Source organism: Arvicanthis niloticus, chromosome 4 (assembly GCF_011762505.2).
Source record: "Arvicanthis niloticus isolate mArvNil1 chromosome 4, mArvNil1.pat.X, whole genome shotgun sequence".
NCBI classification, from domain to species: Eukaryota; Metazoa; Chordata; class Mammalia; order Rodentia; family Muridae; genus Arvicanthis; species Arvicanthis niloticus.
The window spans coordinates 122,449,664-122,465,958 of record NC_047661.1 but is presented as its reverse complement, the minus strand read 5'-3'; the positions used below and the strand labels follow the sequence as shown (position 1 = coordinate 122,465,958).

At 42.9% G+C, this 16,295-nt stretch overlaps 1 protein-coding gene across 12 annotated transcripts in view; it reads right to left on the bottom strand.

The window, feature by feature from the left end:
• Positions 1–16,295, bottom strand: part of Ssx2ip (SSX family member 2 interacting protein) — a 39,285-nt gene that overhangs the window by 10,887 nt on the left and 12,103 nt on the right. For 5 of the 12 annotated variants that reach the window (XM_034499773.2, XM_034499772.2, XM_034499774.2 and 2 more), the window contains exons 2-9: positions 14,912–15,043; positions 14,241–14,410; positions 13,336–13,548; positions 8,866–8,976; positions 5,364–5,499; positions 3,707–3,782; positions 3,447–3,627; positions 5–155 (exon numbers count right to left, since the gene is read on the bottom strand). In XM_034499773.2, coding sequence (XP_034355664.1) covers positions 5–155; positions 3,447–3,627; positions 3,707–3,782; positions 5,364–5,499; positions 8,866–8,976; positions 13,336–13,548; positions 14,241–14,410; positions 14,912–14,954 — 1,081 coding nt within the window. In that variant the 5' untranslated portion in view covers positions 14,955–15,043. The remainder of the gene's footprint in view (positions 1–4; positions 156–3,446; positions 3,628–3,706; positions 3,783–5,363; positions 5,500–8,865; positions 8,977–13,335; positions 13,549–14,240; positions 14,411–14,911; positions 15,044–16,295) is intronic. The other 7 variants (XM_076933347.1, XM_034499775.2, XM_034499776.2 and 4 more) reach the window with 4 other exon arrangements.

Below are 16,295 nucleotides of genomic sequence, written 5' to 3'. Positions count from 1 at the left end.
TTACCTTGGTTATCAAGCTTTTCTACATGACTTTTCAAAATCCTCCACTGTTTCCTGATGCTGTTTGTAAGCTGCTCTCTCACAGTATCACAGGAAAGGCCCCAGACACTGTCTCTGCTCAGCTCCCCAGCATCTTCTTCTATATCCGAGATAACCTATGGCACAAAGGGAACAAAAGAGCACAGCTCACAATGGCTTTACACCCAAGCCCTGGATCAGACGGATAAAATCTATTAACTAATACCTAATTAAAATAAAAAGTTAATACTGAAGGCATAGACACTCCCCGATTCAGACATATCTCTTCCAATCTTCCTGACAGCTGTCTGAGGAGAGGCAGGCCCTGCCTATGCAATACTGTGCCGGACGCTGTCCCAAACTCAATCCTCAAACTGTGTACAAAAGCAGAATACAGTCTGGGAGAAGCAGGTCAGGGCTTGAGAGCCCAGAGGCAGAACTCAGCTATAAGCCAGGCAGCTTCACTAAATAGACCTGGAGAGATTGGCTACAGTCAGACCATTCTCATATCATTTCATGGATGGCACATTTCTCTCCGCTACTAAAACATGGTATTACAGGGAATATACCAATGTTGTTAAGTTACCACAGAGAAAAAGTACCACGGAGGCAGATCAAGCCTACATTTACATTAAATAATCCTTATTTGTTATTAACATTCAAGGAAGACAGAAATACTCGAATAATTTAAAAAATACCTTTCAGGAGTGCCAGGAGCCATCTAGGAGAAGCTAAAAACTAGCAGGTGGTCTTCCTGAGATGGTTCCACCACAGGCTCTCAATCTATGACAGATTTACTCCTTTACAAAAGGTCGAGGAGATTACATTTGAGGAAAGATTCCTGCTATTAATATGCTTTTCCTGTTATTATTAAATATATAACAATCACGTTGTATTGATCCACCCTTTTGAGCAGATTTCTGCAGACCTCCAAAGATGTACTGTCTTGTAGTGATGCTATATAGACAAATAGACAATGATACTATGGAATTCCTGATTTGATTCAAATAATTTTAGGAAAAGTTTTCAGAGATGGTCTTAGAAAGATGTAATATAATTACCCCCTTGCTAGAAGACTGTAATAAGGCTAGAATCAAGAATAAAATGTGACTACTCTGATAACAGTAAGGAAAGGCTCCAAGATAAGAAACACAACCAGCTTTTATAATTACATGAGTAAGAGAAACAGACTTGGGACAAATTTGTGTTCAAGGAGTAACATTTAGGTCCAAGGATAAAGCCACAGGTGTGCACTATGATATAAGGCAAGGCCATGTCAAAACTGCTGCTGTGACCTTATAATGAGCTTACAGAATGAAGCACTGCTTTGAACTTACTATCAACACCTTTCTTTAACTCCCATTTTGTGTAACATTTTATCTATGAAGTTATTTTCTAAAGTACTTTTTAGCTAAGAAGGTATTAAAAGGCCAGAGAAAAGAAAGTTGTTGGTTGTTGGACGAATGGTTTGGCTTGGGGAACTCTGCCCCATCCATCCATCCACCCATCCACCCATCCACCCATCCACCCATCCACCCATCCACCCATCCACCCATCCACCCATCCACCCATCCACCCATCCACCCATCCACCCATCCACCCATCCACCCATCCACCCATCCACCCATCCACCCATCCACCCATCCACCCATCCACCATCCACCCATCCATCCATATGTACATGTCTGTTTGTTTATATGTATGTGTATAGGTATATGTATATATGTAAGCACACATACATACGTGTGGAGTTGGTTGAGACAGTCAAGCCTGACCAGAGTGTGAGTGTATGAATGTGTATGTATCTGTGCACATTTCCTGTGTAAGGCATATGTATGAATGTGTATTATCTGTGCATATTTCCTGTGTAAAGCATTCTTTTCCTTTCCTTCCTCTCTTGTTTACAAAGAGTTAACCAGCTTAGACAGAGAGGCTTCTGGCTGACTCATCGGAGAAAGGTACTAGCAATAAAACTTTTACTTAATTCCCTGATGCTAAACAGCATGTGTTAATTGCCAGATATTAGCACTTATTAAAGTACAAGTAATAGAGAGTTAATAAAGAGTTAATTTTTCAGCACTTAATGAAGCATGCAACAGTAGGAAGGGTCACACTTTTAGCACAGAGCAGTAGGAAGGGTTAAGTTTCCCTCGTGCTTATTTAAGTCTAAAAGAGTGAAAGCCCAGAGTTATGTTTAATAAAGCACAGAGTTATAATGTTTAATTAAAGCTCAGTGTTAAAGAGAAAAGAAGCCAACAGTTTTTAATCATAGAATAAGCAAGAAAGTTTTTAAGATTTTTATAAGTTATCAGCAAGTGTTTATTACAGCTAGAGAGCTAGAAGGCCAGAGACCATCAGTCTTTAAAGCTATGTCCGATGCTGTATCCCACTTCAAACCATTGCAGGCCAGGCTGGCTCCCAGCACAGGAGAAGAAGGCAAAAGATTAAGAGAACGAAAATTAAATTAGGTCTCCTCAGTCAGGTCATTAGGTCACTCAGAGGTAACTAGTCTGAAGAGCTGGATAGAGGCTGTGACGTCAGCACTGGGGTATACCAGGTCAGGTCTAAGCAGAGCCTGGATAAAGGCATGGCATACACTGGCTCCTGCCATCAGCAGTCTTCAGGCCTGACCCACTCAAGCCTGAGCACTTGGGACTTAAAATACTTTTACATTTTGTAGCATCTCTCTCCTCTCTTTATCTGTCTCCCTCCCTCCCGCCTCCGTGTGTGTGTGTGTGTGTGTGTGTGTGTGTGTGTGTGTTTTCACGCGCGTGCATGTGCACACACGTGCGTGTATAGACATCTTAGATGGGACGTAAGCCTAAATATGAACTGTTTCAAGTGTACATTGTATGTGTAATTTGAAAGTGCTTTTATATACTACTGGTGTGGCTCCATTCTCACTGGGAGATCAAATGTGGGATTTTCTACCTGAAGCATCGTGTTGCCCTCAAAGCTGCTGCTGTGGAGAAGCTGGATTTCTGTTTTTCAGATCATGGTGCTAAACCCTCATGACACACCTGCTCTTAACACCTAACAGGCAGGGAAGATGGATCAGCAGGTAAAGGTACCTGCCACCAAACTGGACAACCTGAGCGTGACACAAGGGACCCACATAGTGGAGTGACCGAAGAAGAGAACTGGTTCCCACAAGTTGTCCTCTGTTCTCCATATCATAACATTTTAAACATTATAATGCTGGCAGTAATTTCCAGGAGAAATGCCTAGGAGGAATATGGGTGAGATGTTGCTCCTGGAGTTCATGACCTCTGTGTTCCCAGGATGTGCCCAGAAATAAATGCAGAGTGCAGTTCTGGGTTGTCACAATGACTGCAGCCATGACTGTCCTGTTCAACACTTACTGAGTCTCGTACCCAGGTCTGAGTGTGTGGTCCTCAGCCTGGGCTGTGTTAGAGAGAACCACTTACAACAGTGCCTGTGCCGTCCTCTGCTCTTTCTCTGGGTTTCTTCTTTTGAGGAGAAAGGAGAGAAATCATCTCCTTCTTCATCTGCTGGAGGACCTTCTTCAGCTCTGCGTTCTCCATCAGGATCTGCTTCTGGCGGTATTCATAGTCATTCAGCAGAATTTTGTACATTTCATCTTCATTCCTGGGGAGAAAGCATGGGTGTGAGGACACATGGTGACAGCAAACTCTGCTGCACTGTCGGTCAGGTCATGTGAGCGTACCTGGCTTCTGTTTTATCCGTCCTCCACGAGCCTCGTTTTCCATCAGCTCGACCCACATAATTTAAGACATCCATGGCTACAAACACAAGCAGAAAACATAATCATCAAACTCTACCACGCTGTTAAAACCCTACCAGGCCTGAGCCACACTTGGGACTGCAGCTGCCTTGGCACTTAGGTCAGGACCCTTCAAACAGCCTGAGGCTCTGCAAGCTCTCCAAACGCTAAGCTTGCTTCATTCCTGACTGGGAGAAGGAAAGAAGAACCCTCCAGCTGTTAGGGATGAAGGGATGTAAAAGTATTCATCAAGGGATTGCAACATCTGACACACAGTAGGCACTTGATGTTACATGTCACTATTAATTTCACTATCAGGAAATGATAAGCCACAGGCTGCAGGCCAGCTGCTTCCATGAAAATCAGGCTTTCCCAGACCTCAGCACAGCCACGGCTGTGCACACTGTTAGGGACCTTTCCCTACGATGGCAGAGGAGGCAGGCTAAACTCAGTGTCGAGGCCATTACAGAGAAGGCTGGCTGTGCCCTACTAACCACACCACTGCTGTCATCACCAAGGGAAAGAGTCCTCAACAATACTACTGTCCCATCTTCCCCAGATGGAGACGGACTCATTTGGTGAAAGAAAAAAATAGTCCTTCTAATCTAATTCTAGGATTAACAAGATTAAATCTTTCTTTCTTTCTTCTTCTTTTTTTTTTTTTTTTTTTTGGTTTTTTTTTTGTTGTTGTTGTTGTTGTTTTGTTTATTTGAGACAGGGTTTCTCTTTGTAGCCGTGGCTGTCCTAGAACTGGAACTCACTCTGTAGACCAGGCTGGCCTCAAACTCAGAAATCCACCTGCCTCTGCCTCCTAAGTGCTGAGATTAAAGGCGTGCACCACCACTGCCCGGCAAATCTATCGTTTCTGACTGGGCTTGGGACAAGAACAGCTCTCCACCCTCCAGGCTGCTGCTGCTGCTGCTGCTGTTGCTGCTGCTGACACTTTACAAAGCTAACTGTAAATCATCTCCTGACACGTGAGCTACCGTACAATCTCCACTTTTCTACAGCAATCAGTGTCTGCCTGGCTTTTCTTGATGGATAAACTCTGTACTGTTCTTGTTAGACAAACACACGGGGCCTGGTTTGAACGAGAATGTCCCCCATGGGCTCACAAGCTTGATTATGTGGTCCCCAGTGGGTGGAATTGTATGGGAAGGATTAGGAGGCGTGGTCTTGTTAGAAGAGGCGCGTCAGTGGGGGTGAGCTGCGATGTTCCAAAGCCCAGGCCGTTACCTGCTGGCTCTTTCTGCCTCATAGTTTGTCTCCAGATGGAAGCTCTCAGCTACTGCTCAGCACCATGCCTGCCGGCCTGCCTGCCCACTATCTTGTTCCTGCATGACTGTCATGGATACCCTTTGAAACTGTAAGCCTAATAAACTCTTTTACAAGTTGCCTTGATCAGTTGGTCTTACATCAACAGAAAAGTAACTAAGGCAACATAAAAATAGGGATGCTAACCAAAAGGACTCAGTGTTCTGTGTCACAGATCGGCTGTCTCCATTTGTAGTTTGTGTGGAAAGACCTACATTCCGAAGCCTTACAACATGAGCCCCTTCACTCTTCCGCACTCCCCCACCCCGCGCCCATCCCCACACACCTATGTTTTTATCCTTCTTGTTCATAACAAGCTGATGCAGGCGTTCCTTCAGCTTATTGTATTCACGCTCCTTTCTCTTTACATCATGATTGTACTGAGTAGCCCGGCTGGCTATGATATTTTGTAATTTTTGTACCTGAAACAAAAGAAGACTGTCTATCAAACAAGAATTGATAAACCTGCTAAAATTCAAAAATTCAAAAGGTCAAGCCAGCCCTGGTCCCCATGCTCCCACATAATGACTCTTCAGCTCTCAGCTAACCTCCCCTTCTCTGTGGTAAGTACCTTAAAACCATTGGACAGCACCACACAGCACAGAGGTGCAGCTCCGCCTCAGGCAGGGCGGCTCCCACACTTCCACTTTGTGCATCTCACAAAGCTGTGCTGGCTGACCTTGATCCTCAAATCCCCTGCCCACCTCCTCAGCAGCTGGGGCATAGGCTGTGCCACCAGGCTTGATAGGAAGTACACTTTATTCTCAGTGACTACAGAGTGAGGTATTAGCCAACTCTGTACAAAGACAAACTACAGTCAAGCAAAATGTAATCAACATCAGACTGTACATTTCTATGTAGTAATTCAAGAAACATGTATATATAAGTTATATAAATAATATATATTGTTAGGTTAGATATTCATTCCCCATCATTAAACACTAATAAGGTTAAAAATAATAAACCCATATCTATAAATTTCCTATGCAATAACTTCAGAAATATAATTTATATATAATTAATACATTTATGATTATATAGTATACTTTATATATTAATATATTTATAATCATATGTAACAACATATATTTATAAATTTTTATATTATGTGTATATTATATATACATTGTTTATATAAAAATATTGTATATATAATATATAATGTATCATATATATTGTTATATACAACTATAATATATTACACAACATATATTATTATTTCTTTTTATATGTTATATATTATATAACATATATAATCATAACACATATTATGATGTTTTCTCTTTTGGTTAAGTTAAAAGATTCTTTTTTTTTTTTCTTTTTTTCTTTTTTGTTTTTTTGAGATAGGGTTTCTCTGTGTAGCCCTGGTTGTCCTGGAACTCACACTGTAGACCAGACTGGCCTCAAACTCAAGAGATCTGACTGCCTCTGCCTACCAAGTGCTGGGATTAATGGCATGCGCCACCCCTGCCTGGCCAAGTTAAAAGATTCTTGTAAGCTTTAGGAAATACACTCAGATCTACCTCCCATGGGTCAAATGGACAGATAAGTTTGACCCCTGTCAATCAACAGCCTGTTTCCTACCTATTGCCTATACCAGAAGATGGGATTCCTCCCCCAACCCTGTTCCCTTGTTTTGGGACACACACCCCCACCCCCGCCAACTACCAAGACCTTGTATACCTAAGATCTTTTTCTCCCTAAATCTACTTTATCTTCTGACCTTAATATGTCTGTTCCAGAATCCTGCCACATCCAGGTGTTTACTGAAAATGTGCATCCAGGACAGCTCCAGCGAAGCTGCCCACAGGTGCTCCAGTCCACCCTCGCAGACCACTTCATGGGCCTGCACTCTCCTCCCCACAGATATTCGCTCAGATTCTGGACAACAGTGAAACAGGCAGCTCTCCCAGGACTCGGCCATCATCCCAATTTTCTTAGAGTCCCCAAAGACAACGTCACCCCCAGTCAACAGGAAGTAGTCCAAGAGTAGAACAACCTCACTCCTGTCCCAACATCACCCCTTCCTAGCTCTTCATTTTTAATTAAACAAGAAAGGAGGAATGTTAGCTCACAGGAGATTCTACCAGGCTCCTCCCAGGGACCTAGCACTGGCTTCTATCATCAGCTGCTGCCATTCCTGCTGTTGCTGGGTGTGGCCTGGCTGCATATAAAGACTGCTCATCATACAGTTTTCTTCTTCTCTCTATTCTCACATGTTCCCAACCGGTCTCTCTCTCTCTCTCTTTCCCCTTTCTGTCCTTCTCTACCTTCATCATGGCTATGCTCCTGTCTGCCTGCCCATCCCACCCATTCTCCAGGCTTTTACTTCCACCCCTTTCCCCAAGTGTGTGTGTATGTGTATATATACACACACATATATATATATATACACACATATATAATTGTGTATATATATATGTGTGTATATATACACACATATGTGCATATGTGTGTATATATACACACATACACACACATATGCACAATATTACAATATTATATAAATATATAATTATATACTTTATATTATATATTTATAAATGTTTATATTATATATTACAACATTGCATTATATTGTCTATAGTATATTATATGTTATATACAACATATAATGTATTATATAACATATTACATACATACATATACACACACACAGAGTTTGGTTAGATATTCATTGTCCATTATTAAATACCACTTAAATAGGGTTAAAAATAAATCTGTATCTGTTTATGGGCTTTTTAAGAAATAGGCTCCTGGGGCTAGAGAGCTGGCTGGGTGTTTAAGGGCACATGTTGCCCTTGCAGAGGGCCTGGGTTCAGTTGTCAGCACCTCTAGGCCTCAGCTCCAGGGGATCCAGTGCGCTCTTTTGGCTTCCACAGTACCAACCGTGGTCATGGTGCATAAACATGGAGGCAAAACACCCATCCACACACATAAAACAATAACATATAAAATAATAAAGTGAATATAAAATAATAAAGTAAAATATAAAATATATAAAATAAAATAGAAGTAGACTTCCTTCCATGCTTCTTAGTTAAATAAACAGAACACTGAAAACAATCATAGTTTTATAGCTATTTTATGGATAGAGCAATGGAAACCCAGTGGCTTCTTTTCAGGTGCATTATAAAGCTATGCCTTCAAAGCACTAGCTCCGTAATTCCTCGTCATACAGTGGTATTGGCACTAAGCTAGAAGTCGGCGGTCTAGGCATCTATTAAAGCAAAATCAGAGAGCTGACACTTTTGAATTAGAAGTGAATTTTCAATGTGAAATGCTACAGCATTGTGCATCCTAGGCAAGGTCTCCATACTGTGGCCATTTATCAGGTTAATTCTTTACCTAGATGAAAAACAGCAACACTTAGCATCATGCAAGGGATCAAGAGCATGCGTCAGTGTAGGGCACTGGCCTAGCATGTTTGAGTCTCTGGGCAGGCAGGTGCCTCCACTGCTGAGCGAGACCTTGCTGACGTGAGGTAGTGGAGGCAAAGGGGCAAGGCATGGAGCCCTGCACCTGCGACAACTCCATAGACACAAAAGGATGCCGGAGAAAAAAGGCGTGGTCTCGAGTACAGGAAGGATGAAACATACAGGGGATACTACTTGTTCCAGGTGTTAGGAAATGAACTGTCTTGAGGCAGGGGCAGAGGACAGGCACAAGACTGTCCACCCACCATGCCAGTGTGACACAGTTCTTTTTAAAAGTGAACTGACCATCATGTCACACATCAAATTTCAAAAACCAACAGCGGACCTCACACACAGGAGCAGACAACGCACCTCGTCTTTCTCATTTTTCAGAAGCTGATGCAGATTTCTGTTTTTGCACTGTAGCTGCCTGTCTCTCTCCTGAAGACTGATCATCTCTCGCCTGGAGGTCTCCAGCTGTTCCTGGAACATGAAATAAGTGACAGGAGTCATGAAGTGTGTCCTCAGAAGAGCAGTGAAAGGTCACACGGGGAGCCACAGGCCCTTCTCAGTAGAACTGCAAGCGTTTAAAGTAATTACAACCAAGTTTAATATATAAAATCACATGCCTCGTTTAAATTCATTTTTATTTTTAAATTCATATTTATTTACAAGAACTACAACATGGTTTCTTCAAAGCCTCTTCCTCTATGATGCTGCCACTGAAGTTTCCAGAATTCTCTTTAAGGCTGTGATACTCTAAGATCACACTTCATAAGACATGCTCATCTGCAGTAATACCGCATCCCTGAGCGGACGCTGGGCTTTAGGGGGCAATAAATGCACCTACGTGTGAAAAGGCTGGGAATACTATGCTTCACATATCCAAGTTCAAGTCTAAACTCTGAGAAATTACAAAACAATCCTAAAATTTATAAAGAGACACAAAGGCTCCAAAGAGCCAAGCTCGTGACGAATACAGCACAGTGAACAACAGACCCGCATCTCAGGTAACAGAACGCAGCCACAGTGACAAACAGCAGCTGAATAGTGACACGAAGAGAGTCCCGGAGGCCAACGGACTATGGCTGAGGGCAGAAGGAGAACACACACTGCAGCCACCTCCTTTTTAACCACGATCTAAAAACTGTACACTGGAGAAAAGACAGGCCATTCACACGCTGGGAAAGAAGAGGAGGTCTCTCGTCTCATCCTATGCACGGCCTCGGTGTAAGACTACAAACTGTGAAGCTGCTGGAGGAAGAACAGAGGAAGCATTTCAGATGGAGGGCTGGTAAGGAGCTGATGAAAAAGGGTCCAAAGACACAGAAAGCAACCTCAAGACAGTACGGGTGAGATCACAGGGAGTCAGAGGGCACGATCACAGGAAGGCGGAGGATATCACAGGGAGGCGGAGGGAGGCAGAGGGCATCATGGCAAAGGACACCGGTGGTGACTGAAGGAGAAAGTCTTTGCTAACTACACAGCTATAGGAACAAATGATTACAATGTGTAAAGAGACCAAAAAATCTTAAATATCAAAGCTCCAATTTATACAATAAATGGACAGACACTGACTAGGCAGTTCTCAAAGAAAAAATACAAATGGCTCTAAATATATAAACGTGTTCGACATTCTTAATCCCACACCAAGTGCAAATGAAAACCTGCACTGAGATTCCACCTCAACCTAGCAGTCAGAACAGCTATTACCATCTCGGAACAAAGCAATTGGAAATTCTGGTGCAGACATAGGGAAAAAGGACACTGGTAAGCTGACACTGCCACCATGGACATCAGTAAGTATGGAGGTTCCTCGGGAAACTAAGAACGGAAACACTATACAACCCAGCATGCCCTCCTAGGTCGAGGCTGGAAGGATTCTGTCAACACAGCACAGACATACCTCACACCAAGTTACTGAAGGTCTGCTCACAGTGGCTAGGCTAGAGAAGCAGCCTAGCCAGGTGGATGGGAGAACATAGAAAGAAAATGTGACATGGCGTGGGTGTGCTCGTGTGTGCATGTGAATGATGGCGTTCTAGTCAGCTCAGAAAAAATGAAATTATGTCACTTTCATGAAAAATACATGAAACAAAAGATAATAGTGTTAGTCTAAAATAGCCAGACTCCCAACAACAAATGCCTTGTTTTCTCTCATGTGTGGACTCTAGATTAAATGTGTGTGCGAAAATGACCGAAAAGTTGGACAATTCTGGTGCCAGGGCAGGAGGGCACCTAAAGGGAATGGAGAGCAAGAGAGGTTGAGGTTGCTTCAAGGAATTTGCTTTCTTATCTGGGGACAAGAAGACAAAATATAGCACATTTTCTGTCCTGCAGATCCTGACTTAACTCTACATGCATGACATGAGGACAGAAGGGACTCCATGGATGACAGGGTGGAGGAGGAGGAGGCAGTGTGTGACGTGGATGTAAGCAAAGCATAATAAGGTTGTGAAACTTTAATAATGCAATCTATTTTGTGTATGCCAACAAAAAAAAAAAACTAAAATAAATCAAACAAAAAGCTCTGCAAAGAATTCCTAAAACTGGCACTGTCATGAGGCTCCCCGAGCCTTCCACCCCCATCTAAATAGAAATGTGTGCCCATGAGTCCTCTACCCATCAGCAAAGTGACATTTATACAACGTCCTCCCCTCCTATGGTGCTAACTCACCTGTACCATCTGGAGCCCATGGTCCAGCCCCACACTTCACGGGCTCCACCAAACCTCACACTCTCCAGCCTCCATAAACCCCTTTATGGTTCTCTAAAAATCCAATGTCCTCTCCTGCTTCCAGGACTTCATATAAGTTGCATGCTCTCTTTTTTAGATGCTAGCAAGCTTCTGAATCATTCTTTAAATCTTGATCAAAAGCCCATGAGCAGGGACTGGGTGTGAATCAATTGCAAAAATTAGATCTAGAAAGCTTTACACAACCTTCTGTTCTCAACCAACCTTGACTCCAGGTCAAATCCAAATTAGAAGAGACCCTAGTCAAACACTCTGCTCTGGGTAGTTCTAGTTCATTCTTTAAATGAAAGATCTGAGAGCTTTTGGTGCCGCTTCTAGGAATTTGTCATTTGTTACTGGACAAGGAAGTAGGTCAGATAAGAACATTAGAAACAGTGGCCATGGGGCTTTGCTTACTGCTTTGCTGACTTACTACCTATGTCATCTCTTTGCTTACTGCTTTACTAGAGTACTTTCTTGTGCCATCTCTTTGTTTACTACTTCGTTTGATTACTTTGTCTTTGATCTAAGAACTGACCATGTTTTTTGGATATACCTAGAATGATATAAAAGCAGGCTGGAGGGAAATGACGCTGCTTCAGCCTCAGTACAAACTGGAGTCGTGTTATTATTTTGTCTAACTTTTTCTTTTTCAATCTTCACTCCCTTGCTTGAGCCCCTGTTGACTGACTGAGCTGGCTTGGTCAGAAAGGCCTTGGTCACTGCAACTTAACTGCATTGTTATATTCCACAGCTGCACACCAATTACTCACATGGCACTTGGCCAACAGTAGCCAGATAAAAGAACACTGTCTTCCAGGTTTATAGGTCTGGATCAGCCTGATATCCATGCACGTCCTGATAAGACGTGCATAAATAAATCAATAAAGCATCAATAAAGCATGCACAGCTCACAGTCCTAGAAAGCACTTTAAGTACCTTCTCCAGCCCTGCACAGTCCCCAGCTAGCCGGGACACACAGTGGGATAATCTATCTGTCCTTCAGGTAAACCAGATATACAAGCAGCTAAAAGCACTGTGGGAGACTGTGGTACTGCACCTGCTCTGAGGACACACAGACACATGAAGTATATGTGCCACAGACTGCGAAGCTTCTATATAGCATCCCCAAATGTGCTCGGAGCTCACAGACAGGGCAGTGCACAGCACATGCACTTCACAGTACACTCTACCACCCTGCAAACATTACCAAACTCCTGCTCTCCTTCTGTTGAACAGATTCAAGATGCTTACTTTGGTTTTCATTATCTGTTCTTAGGAGTGGGGTAGGAAGTAGATACAGTAAAACAGAGAGGCCAAGAACTGACAGATGGAAAACCACAAGGAAGCCAACTTGCCAAGAGTATATGTACACTCACAAAGGCTTTTTATCATAAATGGGTCCTAGTATAGAGTACTGAGGAAACATGGTTTGTATATATTCTTAATAATATACAACTATAATATAAGTCTTTCCTATTCAAATCTAAGTCTTACCACTATTCAAATGCTGGTTCTTCTTTTCTTGGGGTGAGAAATACATTTTTATAGAAAAATATAACCAAGTTTATAAGGAGGAAACCAGAAATCAGAAAGGACATTCTATCTAGTAAGATGGTAGGTCAATGGCCCTGTGAAAAGTACCTGCTCCTTTTTACAGAGAAAGGTCACCAGTGGCCACAGGAGACTACAGTCTCCCCTGCAGCACGGGACATCCTCCCAGTCAGATGCTGTCTGCTTCATTCACCCTGCCCCCATTCTTTGATATAGGTAACGTATCATGGGAATATTTTTCTTGGCATCAATGTGTTATGAAGCATCTCCTTTATAAAGCAAGGTTGGAAGAAGTGAGGGAATCCTGATTTTCCCCAGAAAATTTGCTAACTTTCTACAGATTCAGCAAAAACTCTAAACAATAAAATCAAGGCCTTCAGCATAGACAGTGAGAAGCAGAGCAACCAATGTATGGACATTTCTGGAATCACTCTTCCTACACCTAAAAGAACGTCAGGTTTTAAACACAGCTCTGATGGGCATCCGAAGCCCCTGGCCTCCTGTGGTCCTGTGTCCTTGGCACAGCACTGAGACAGAAGGATGGCCCACTGTACCTTAAGTTTGGCGTAGCAGCTCTGCAGGTGGTCCATGTCGCTGCCCAGCTTCAGATTCTGGGTCTCCGCACTTTCCTGGGCCAGGAGGCTCTTCCGCTGACGCACAAGCAGCTCACTCATACAGTTCAGAACAGCAACTATGTTTAATTCTCTCTTTGTCTCTTTACTTTTGGATTCTTCATATAAGGAAGGAAAACCGAAGGTGGTCAGCTCCTGAGGGGAGAAGACGTCTACTTAGCAGCTGTTATCTCTGGGAATAAGTTGGTCAAAGAACAGGATGTTTCAGCTCAGCAACCACGAGTGAGCTACTGCACTGCACAATGATACATTACAACAATGTGTTGATTCTCAAAAACTGCAGAGTAGTTTTTTTAAGTCACCCGGACTCAAAAGAAGCCTATGTGCACCTCAGAGTCATCCCATGATGTACACATATTCAAAAACACTATGCAGTACAAAATATACAGTTTTAACTTGTCAACTGAAACTTTCAACATATAATTGTTTTTCAACAGATTTATAGACAAGTCAGTAAAAGGGGAAAAATAAAAACAGAAAATTATTCCTAGATCATTAAAATTAAATATTCAAAGAATGAGTACAAACAACTTTAAATTCTTTGATGAATTTTCTAGAATCTGCTCAACAATCATCCATGACCTGGCATAAGCTATCCAGAATTTTTTTAACAGTAAAATGAGGATGCCCACTGGAAGATCTCACGACAGGAGGTGTGCAGGTGCCACAGACACAGCAGTAAACCTTGGGTCAGTGCAGCTCACCACGGCGGCTCTCTGCGTGCCTAGGTCTCTGGCCACTCAGGCTTGGCAAACACTTTTCTTGTGCCCTTGACATTTTCTGGTACATTATAGGACATACTCTTGCTTCTTATAAACACACATTACCTGATCAAGATATGAGATACTTTGTTCAATGTTCTCTCCTGTGCAGAAGGCACTAAAATCACCATGCACGGCTTTTGATAAAGGTATGGAGGAGCACAGTACTTGCTGGGAGTATAAACTTGATGGAGACATCTTTGTTTCTGAGGTATATTGAGAGAGATTTTTGTTTTCTGAAAATAAAAGAGTATTTAGGCAATTATAAAGCTAATATCATCTCCATTACCAAAGATTCTGAGTTCCATACACAGTATTTTAAAGTTAGGGCCAAGACATTTCTATGTGGAATCTATAAACACTTCTATGACAAACGGCACAGGTGCACTAGTGAGCATTCTCGGTAGGTATGTTAGATGAATGCCTACCTCAACTACTACTACTGCATTTATAAAATAGGACCAATGCATTTGTCCGTGACACTCAGTTTATGTGATTAAAGGGATCAGAAACTCAAGGAGCCAATAAATAGATTTCAAATGCATAAAATTTTCCTCAGAAGTAGTAGATAATCTATTGTCCACCCAAAGCACAGCTTGGCTTTTCCTAACTTGACTGACAATGAAACCTGGGTATGCATGTGACAAGCACTGTCAGTCAGAGTCTTCTGTGGCTGGGGTGAGTAGGTGACACTTTCCTCAATAATTCCTCTTTGGTGGCGTCTCCTGGACTGTTACCTGTACACAGAACTGGATCTGTAACAGTCATCCAATCTCCCATAGCAAGTTCCAGAGCCAGGATACCTGAGGAGGCAGTTCAGTGCTGCAACATGGACAACAGCTCCTGTCGCCCTCCTACGTAAGCATCTCCTTAGAAGGCAAACAACAAAGACACCAAACTCAAAAGATGAAACCCAACGAAAGCCAACGTACAAAGAGTTTGTATGTCCTTTTGAGTTTCTGACATTTCATTTTGTATGCACATGGATGTTTTCCCTGTGTACCCTGTGTGTGCCTGGTGTTCGTGGAGGTCAGAAGAGGGCATCAGATCCTCTGGAACTGGATTTACAAATGGTTGTGAGCTGCCATGTAGTGCCGGGAACTGAACCCAGGTCCCCTGTGACAGCAGGCACATGCTCTTAACCACAGAGGCCTCTCTGCAATCACATATGTATGTCCTGTAAAACACAAGGAGCTGTAATACTGATTCCTGTGCACACAGCGGAAATAGTAGGAACACACTGTGCTGGTTAGTGTGAACTGTCAGCTGACATTTCCTAGAATCCCCTGGGGAGGAAATCTCAATGAGGTACCATCTAGATCAAGCTGGCGTGTGGACATGCTGGTAGGGTGCAGAAAGAGCAAAATGTGGGCAGCACCAGTCATAGCTCGGCCTCAGACTGTATAAAGAGAAAGCAGCGAGCTGAACAAAGCAGCTCTTCTCAGTGCTTGCCACAGTAAGTACACAGAGACCGACATCTCACTCAGCTCCCGCCTCTGTGACCACAACAGTCCACACGCAGCCTGGAATTACAAACTTTTAGATAACCCTTTTCCCTTAAGTTGATCTCGATCAGGATATTGAATTACAGCAACAGTAATAAAACTAGCACACACAGACACACACTCTGTGTACAGATCTTATTTATGAGAAGATGAAACCTTCTTGGCCAGTGCCACATGTTCTGTATTTCCTAACCGTACTAGGGAATTTTTACATTCTAGGCTCCAGCCTGTTCCTACACAGGAGCATTAGGCAACATCATCTCATGCCCCAAAGCAGAACGAGAACGGGCAGCGTGGGTGTGTCAACGCCACTCACAATGTAGACAATGTGCACACAGATTCATTTCAGGGTGTTCTTCATAATGGGGAAAATCAAAGCAGAAACATGTTTCACAGAAAACTGGGTCATGCAACAGAACTGTGTACAAGTGTGAACTGCCAGCTGTGGCTCAGAAGTGCCACAGACCAGAAGCACAGTGAGTGACACTTTAAGATACAACCCTTCGTTTCCTACTGTTTCCACTGTCGCAGGTGAGAAGCATTTCTATCACAAGCAACACACACAAATGAAATGAGAGCTGGCAACTGGCAGCAGGTTCCCATCAGGAGCAGGGGA